Source organism: Mycetomoellerius zeteki, unplaced genomic scaffold (genome assembly GCF_001594055.1).
Source record: "Mycetomoellerius zeteki isolate Tzet28-1 unplaced genomic scaffold, Tzet1.0 scaffold8, whole genome shotgun sequence".
In the NCBI taxonomy this organism is placed as follows: domain Eukaryota; kingdom Metazoa; phylum Arthropoda; class Insecta; order Hymenoptera; family Formicidae; genus Mycetomoellerius; species Mycetomoellerius zeteki.
The window spans coordinates 487272-496015 of record NW_017257830.1 but is presented as its reverse complement, the minus strand read 5'-3'; the positions used below and the strand labels follow the sequence as shown (position 1 = coordinate 496015).

Here is an 8744-nt window from a genome sequence, read left to right as displayed (position 1 = left end):
AAGAGCGTCTAAAGCAGCTCTAGCATCTTTCATCTGAGTTAATTTATCTTGCAAGCCTTCATAATACACTCTACTATCATCTTGTTCTTGAATATATCTTAATAGTCTACAAAAAAAAAATCATTGTTTTCTGTGATTAAAATAAAAAATCCAATATATTAAAAATAAAATTAATGGTTTGATTTAGAACATACCTGGAATGCATAGCTGTTATATTCATAAATAAAGTTTGAACTGAACTATCATTAGCAATAGATCTGCCTCTCGAGGAATTGCTTTTCATTCTATTTACGAAAATTTCAACTTGAGATCTTAAACCTCTTACGAATTCTTCCATTTGAGTATCGATTTCGCCATTTTCCTGTTTTACTAGTACTAATTTTTGAGGCATTGGACTGCTTATATTAGGTGCAGACGGACTAGTCACATCTACTCTTGATCCATGTTCAATCGATCCATGATCTTCGTTTGCAGTTTGCCTTTGTTCCCAATACTTACGATTTAGATATTTAGCAAGTTCAGGTTCGATCTCGTCGTCATCTTGTACCTGTTGTGATGGACTAGGACCCTAATAAGAAACATTAAACTAAAATTTTATCTAAGATAAAATAAGAACTTCACAGAGAACGTTAAATAATAATAATAGCAATTCATTACGTAATAAGATAGGCTATTGATAAATATAATAATTTTATTGCCAAGATATTTTTCGCAATAAATTTATTTACAGATTTCCAGCATACCAAGATATCTTTAGTGGATGCCTATTGAGCATCAAATTTATTTGTGATATTACTACAGTAATATCTATTCTGCTGTGTGTGTGTGTGTGTGTGTGGGCTGCGTTCAGGAAATACGCCCAGATAACTCTAAGCTATAGGTTACGTTACGTATATTATAGCATAAAAATGCACGCAGCCCTAGAGTTATTTAGGGCTGCGCTCCGTTTCACGCGTGATGTGCATAATGCATCATTTATCCTTGTTTAATGGCTCCTGCACACTGGACGCGGAAACGCTTGTCGCGCGGCAAAATATGACGCGGTAGCCAATAAGCTTACAACTCCTAACATGTTTATTGGTTATCGCGTCGCATTTTGCCGCGCGGTAAGCTTTTCCGTGTCCAGTGTGCAGGAGTCATAACACTCGGTGAATAACATGGGTAAATAACATGCATCATGCGTGAAACGGAACGCAGCCTAGGCGTAATTTCGGAACGCAGCCCTGCGTTTTAAAATTCCGAAAAAATTTTGGCGCGCATTTCAAAAGACCATAAATATAGTATGCATGCATGTATGCATGTATGTATGTAGGTGTGCGTTCCGATATTTACTGCCAGTGCTGAAAATCTATATAGTGCACGTAACCTATACTGTATAGTTTCAGCATTGGCACTGGCTACGTTTACACCGTGCGCTTAGTCCACGACCTATACGATAGATGTCTTTGTTTAATGTACAGGATAAACAAGGACGTCTATTGTATAGGTCGCGGCCTAAATGCACGGTGTAAACGTAGCCAATGCTTATCGGAACGCACCCTGTGTATATACATATACAGGGTGTCCATAACTCTCAATTAATATGTCTGGGAGTGAGAGGATGAAATTTTGAACTAAACGTTCCTTTTCCAATTTTGGCCCAGATCTTTATTTACCGAGTTATTAACGATTGAGTTGATCAATCAGATGAGACCTCTGCTTCCCGAGGGGGTTATTCATTGGATCATACAGATCCGTTATTTCTCCATGGTACTGCGACTCTATATCTGAGTCAGAAAACCAATCAAGGGGAAACCAAAAGAAGAAGAAGAGGATCAATCAGATTGCGAATTCAGTTGGAATACACTGAAGCATAGCATGCGAGTTCTTCTGAAGAACCACTCGACCGCGGCGGACGCGTTTCGGATCGGGTGCTGACAATCGTATATTTTTGAAAGTGTTGCCGACTTTGACTGTGCTATCGCTTCCTCCCGACGCGTGTCCGCGAGTTGGCTCGTCTCGTGCGTTCGTCCGGACGCGCGTTATTTCGACGTGACGACGTTGTAGACGCAGGCGCCCGGTGTCCGTTCGGGCAACGCCATTTTCGCGGGCATTGCGTCACTTTTTGATACTGTAATCCATTAAGACTGTAATTCATTAAGACGAGATCTGGCCGTATTGCCTCCGTATACTCCTAAGTGGGGGGGGCAGGAGCCATTATTAATTAAGAAGAAGAAGAAGAAGAAGCATAGCATGCCATAGCGCTTACTGTACATATTTTCCCGATTAAAATTTTATTACAATTTTTCATATAATAAATTACAGTTGGAAACTTATCCAATTTTTGATTGTTTTTATTCTTACTTATTATTTACTTATTTGCTTAATTTAATTTTTTAATCTTTTGTTCAATTTAGTTAATTAATTTCCATAGCTAACCTAGCAGCGATGGGGAAAAACTAACTACAGGATGTTTGTCATGGATATTTAAAGATTATTAGCAAAAAATATTATCAAAATAAATTTTAAAATATAAAACAAATGGCTCAAACTGATATAAAATCTATAAATATAAAAGAGTTACTACAATAAACAATAATTACAGCAATGAATATAACCTCTGTTGAAAGTTGATATGTTTGCGTTATACTTTGTAATTATCATTGTTTATGGCATTGTTTATAGCTCATTTATATTTAAATGATTATCACAATCAATATATAAATTGTTTGTAAACCATTTGTTTAAACAATTTGAAAAAAATTGACACGCATGATTCTTACGTATTTTATTTTGTAGAAATCGATGGAGCTATCAGTTTTTACTTAAAATAAGTTTTTTTAAGAAACTGTTTACAAGAAATTGCTTGTAAATCATTTATTTGATAATTTCTTAATATCTTAATATGTATCGTATGTATTCTTACGTATTTTTTCCTTTGCAATTCGATGGCGCTGTCACTTTAAATCTGGAATTAACAAATACGTAAATAATTTATGTAATTAATTTTATCATCAATCGTCACTTTTCATCTCCTTGTTACTTGATACATGCCAATTTGATACATTACGAAATTGTCAAATATTGTTTACAAGCAATTTATTCACACAATTTCTTAAAAAACTGATCTCTATCGGTTTCTACTTACCATTAGTGAGAATCATGCATGTCACATGCATTAAATTTTTTAAGTTGTTTAAACAAATTATTTATAAACAATTTGATAATGTTTTCTATCAATAATTTTCTTTTAATAACAATAATTTTCTTTAATATGACAAACATGCCGTAGTTAGTTTTTCCCCATCGCCAGCTAAGGAAATTAAATAATTAAATTGAACAAATAGATTAAATAATTAAACAAATAAAGAAATAATAGAAAAGAATAAGAAACAAATCAGAAATTGGATTTTCTAACTGTAATTTATTTTTATTTATTTATTTATTTATGTCTACCCATTTATTCATTTATTTATTAATTGATATGAATTATAATAAAAATTTAATTGGGGAATGTATAGTAAGCGCAAGGAACTCCCCATGGCACGCTGCGCTCCTGCGTATTCCAGCTGCCCCTGTATTTTGTAATTCATTATACAATCGTTATGAACATCTAACAACTGCATAACGAGTTAGATTGGTATTAGACTATACATTGAAGATGGAGATTGAAGATTGAAAGATTTAAATTCGGCGCAATCTAATTGATCAACTTCACTCGTTAATAACTCGATAAATAATGATTTGAGCCGAAATTGGGAAAGTAACTTTTAGTTAAAAATTTTTCATTCTCTTTCACTCCCAGCAATACTAATTAAGAGTTATGGGACACCCTGTATAGTATACAAGTTCACATGGAATTATGTAAGCACTAAAGATCTAGCTTCGACCGTTACTAGCCTTTATTCCCTATTGGTTGTTTTCGCATGTACAGTCTTATTGTTTATGATAATTTTATGTAATAGATTCGCAACAAAATACTTACAGGTGATGGTGGCGGAGAATATGTTGTTCTAGATATTGGAGTTGAATTGGATTTTAAAACGCTTGTAGCACGTTTCTTTTCTTTTTCTTTTTGTTCAGCTTCACTCTGACTTAAGGCTATTGCTAAATTTAATTCTTCTTCTTCTCGTAGTTCTTCTTCTGTTTTTCGAACTGGAACCTAAAAACATAAATAAAAACATAAAATATATATATATATATTTTGTTTTTATTTATGTTTATATGTATACATATTTTTTTATTTATGTTAATATGTATACATATTGTGCATATGCGGGTGCGTATGTGTGTGCGCATGCGCGTGTAAAATGAATTACTACATAATATACAACATTCAAAAAACCACATCAGAATTTAAATTTAAATTTTCGAGAATAGCTTCCTTCCTTTAAACTTAATTTTTCGTAATAGCATAATATAACCTTCGTATACATAATTATTTAAAATAATGGACAAAAGTACCTGTATGCAAGGCAACAGAGAAGACACGTTTAATTACGAATTTGAATATAAATGAAATCTTAAAATTGAACGTTATACTCGTTCAGAGCGCATAAATGCGTATACGTGGATGTGTGAGTTTTTGCGCACATACGTGTGTTCCACTCAACTGAAGTATCTTAAATACATTTTACTATTTTAAATAGTAGAAAAATATTTATTTCTTTTGAAACCATACGATTTCATGGTTTTGAGAAATATACATAATGTAATGATAATACTTCTTCATTATATATAGGACATGAATGAGATTTCAAGGGCGATTCAATTTTTTACTGGATTTTTCTTATAGGATTTTAAAATAATAAAGATATTTCAGTTAAAGATATTTCAGATATTCGAGTTAAGTGGAATAGAAGTCTGTATGTAACACGATAATCTTCTTCAGAGAGATGCTTTTATTAATAATTAAACTTCTATAAGCTTTTATAAACTTCTAAATTTAATTTAAAAAACTAATGATCAATTTTTGTTTGCAGATTATATTTATTAAATAATAAAGATAATTAGTGTTTTATATTTACACATAATACACAACAAGAGTTTAATGCCTATTACGGTCGAAGCTGGATCTTAGATGCTTTTTAAATAATTCCTATGTGAATTTATATACTAAATATATAGTCATTTCAACTGCGTGCAGAAACGATTTTCCGGACTTATAAACGCAATTACTACTGTAGCAATATCACAAATTAAATTGATAAGCAATTTAATAATTTGATGCTCAATCTGGCATCCTACTAGAAAGATATTAATGCGCTGAAAAACTGTAAATAAATTTATTGCGAAAAATATTACCTCGGCTGAGAGTCGATGGGCCCCGAATCTCTTGTATTCTGTACGTTCTAAGCCTTTAGACTACCGCGAGGCACAAGCCTATTTCGCAATAAATCTATTTACAATTTTTCAGTATATTAACATCTTTCTAATAGAATGCCAGATTGAACATCAAATTATTAAATTGCTTATCAATTTAATTTGTGACATTACTGTAGTTACTATAGTAGTTCAATTGTGTTTATAAGTCTGGAAAATCATTTCGGCGCGCAGTTCAAATGACTACATATTTAGTATATAAATTTACATAGAAATTATTTAAAAAGCATCTAAGATCCAGCTTTGACTATAATAGGCATTAAACTCTTACTGGTTGTGTATTCAAATATATGTCTTAATAAATCGTTTATTATTGTTTAAAAAACAATGAAAGAACAAGGGCAGTAGGAGTCAAGCGCGGGAGACGTTGCGCAAATAACACGACTATCGTAGCGTGAAAATTCTTTATTTTACTAAAGCACTTACATGTTTCGGCTCATTTTTGAGCCTTCTTCAGAGATAACTAATACAATCACATACATAGAATATAACAATTATTAACTAGTCATGGTGATCTTCCTCACCTCGAGAGTATAAATACCAGAATTAAATCCAGATAAGAATGCAGTAAAAAAGAAAAAGGGGGGAAAGAAATTTTGAAATTCTCGAAATAAAGAAAATGTAAAACTAATGTATCAAAAAATTTTGAAATTATAATTAATTATTCCGATGGTTAGGAAGCTCACCTGGTTTTTGAAGTATTAAGAGTAATGTTTGCGATGCGGTATCTTGTGATCAAGGTGAGCTTCCTAACCATCGGAATAATTAATTATAATTTCAAAATTTTTTGATACATTAGTTTTACATTTTCTTTATTTCGAGAATTTCAAAATTTCTTTCCCCCCTTTTTCTTTTTTACTGCATTCTTATCTGGATTTAATTCTGGTATTTATACTCTCGAGGTGAGGAAGATCACCATGACTAGTTAATAATTGTTATATTCTATGTATGTGATTGTATTAGTTATCTCTGAAGAAGGCTCAAAAATGAGCCGAAACATGTAAGTGCTTTAGTAAAATAAAGAATTTTCACGCTACGATAGTCGTGTTATTTGCGCAACGTCTCCCGCGCTTGACTCCTACTGCCCTTGTTCTTTCATTGTTTTTTGATTTATAAGGAGTCTTAGTTAGGTTAATTTATTATACGTTATTATTGTTTACATATAATGTTATATTAAGTGTAATGACATTTACATATAATATTATTGTTATTACAATATATTTACAATTCAATAAAATAAAAGTACTTACTTGTTGCTGTTGAGCCAAAGTACTTTTGAGATATTCTGCTGGAAGGTCGGTATCTTTGGTTTGCGTTGTAGATGGTCTGAAAAACTGTAACATTTAAAAACTATCCAAACTGTATAAGTCATGATGAATAAAATGAGAAATTTCACTGACTTGTTAACTTGTTCGTAACAAGCTTCACAAACTCGTACTTCTTTCTCAATTCCAAATTTTGGCAAAGTAGAGACTTTACTCGAACACTGGCCACAAAAGACTTGACCACATGCTCTGCAGTGATGCTTCCGTTGAACCATGCTGAAAGTTACACGACATCGATGGCAGACTTCACCATCTGCCCATGCAGGCGCAGTATCTGCTCTAAACATAGCATCGCTTTCTTTCAAAGCAGGAAATTGATAACCTTCGGCTTTCATTATATTTAACGTATCCTGAGAAAAATAAATAACAGAAAGATGAAATAAATAAATAAAATTATATGCTGATTATATTATAACACATAATAATTTATCACTTGAACAGTCCTATATTTGGGACTATGACGAAATGCATGAGCCCAAGCTTGTATTAGCTCTAAAGTTTTTAGTCTAACATTTTCGTGCGGAGAAGTTTTAACTAGTTCTTTTAGTTGTTCCATGTATTGTTTGGTAGCTATCTCATCATGAATCAATGTCCCACAATTTTTTACACAAGATTCCAGTACCTGAATAAATAAATTAATAAACATCAATAAAACAACAAACAATAAATACAATCTTTTTTTTAAATTATGATATATTAGATTTATTTTCTGTGGCTAAACTAGTGTACACTTTTTGAACTTAAAAGTGAAATAAGTATGTTTGATCAAAATCTCAATAATTGACAAATAAATGAATCTAATATTTGTCAAAAGCCAGAAAGAGACTTTTAGCGCAGAAACAGAAAACAGTCCAATTTCTTACCAGTAAGGCATATAATGCTACATGTGGATTACTGTTTATCATCTTCTTCTTTATAGCAGTGAGTGCAGCTTTTGGTCTAAATATATAAAATGTTTAGAAACAGAAGCAATAATATATTTAGGGCTACTTTTACCAACTCTGATTAATTTAATCGACCGATTAGTCCATTGGAATTGGCCATCTGTTGTCAAACAAAATGACAAATGCGATTGGTCAATTCCAATGAACTAATCGGCCGATCAAGGCCCAATTCCACAACTCACGGTTAACTCTTAACCGAGGTTCAACTTGTTTCTCATCTCTTTCCAATTCTAGAATTGGAAAGGGACAACGAATAAGTTGAACCTCGGTTATAGAATCAACTGCGAGTTGTGAAACTGGGCCTAAGTTAATCAGAGTTGGTAAGTGGCCCGTAACATGGATTTTTAAAAGTAAGGTGCTTTAAAAGGAATACAATAGACAACGTGTGTTATATCCTAAGTAAAAATCCTAATAATTAAGTAAAATAAACGATAACTTTTTACAAAAGTGATGCTTACTGAACATCGCTCTGACGTATAAGATCACAAATCTGCATAATTGTAGGCCAGTCTGGTTCTAACTGCAAATGACTTGTTGCCTTATCTACGAGTGGATTAATGAGTGGCTTAGGAAGCTCCGACATTTTGCACAAATTTCAAAGAAGCTTACCTAATAATTTATCAAAATTCGTAGAACTGCGAAACATTTTGTAACTCCGATGTAATGCGCGTTGTCACCTTCCTAGAATTTTTCACCACTGTACACGAACAATAATCCGTACTCGGCGATCGGCTTGCAACAGCTAAAGAGCAACTTTGACACAATCCTATTTTTCTCCACTTTTCTCGTTCCAGTCGTTCCCCGTTCCTTCTGGTTCCTCTTGGCCACTCTTGACAGTCTTGACTTACTGCACTCTCCACAGAACATATACCAAGAGAAGCGCAAGATCCGTATTAAACCACGGAAACGATTGCAGCGCTTCAAGTGGGTTGGCCCTTGTACTATGGCTGCGTTCGCTTTGGCGCTTACAGTGCTTGTGAGCATAAATTGTCCTTGCTATAATGGCTACGGTTACACCGTGCATTTAGGCCGCGACCTATACGATAGATGTCTTTGTTTAATATACAGCAGTGCTCGGCACTAGATGCACATTTCGGGCTGATTCCGGCGAGCG

General features: G+C 33.1%; 1 protein-coding gene across 2 annotated transcripts in view; it reads right to left on the bottom strand.

Annotated features, from left to right (window-relative positions):
- Window positions 1–8458, bottom strand: part of Hrs (Hepatocyte growth factor regulated tyrosine kinase substrate) — a 9914-nt gene extending 1456 nt beyond the window's left edge. The window contains exons 1-9 of one of the 2 annotated variants that reach the window (XM_018459197.1): window positions 8240–8458; window positions 8089–8173; window positions 7550–7625; window positions 7120–7308; window positions 6762–7036; window positions 6612–6687; window positions 3965–4141; window positions 195–568; window positions 1–106 (exon numbers count right to left, since the gene is read on the bottom strand). The exon at window positions 1–106 is cut by the window's left edge and continues 208 nt beyond it. In XM_018459197.1, the coding sequence (XP_018314699.1) occupies window positions 1–106; window positions 195–568; window positions 3965–4141; window positions 6612–6687; window positions 6762–7036; window positions 7120–7308; window positions 7550–7625; window positions 8089–8173; window positions 8240–8276 (1395 nt within the window). In that variant the 5' untranslated portion in view covers window positions 8277–8458. Of the gene's footprint in view, window positions 107–194; window positions 569–3964; window positions 4142–6611; window positions 6688–6761; window positions 7037–7119; window positions 7309–7549; window positions 7626–8088; window positions 8196–8239 lie in introns of both variants that reach the window. The other variant, XM_018459198.1, reaches the window with a different exon arrangement.
- Between the last annotated feature and the right edge of the window lie 286 nt (window positions 8459–8744).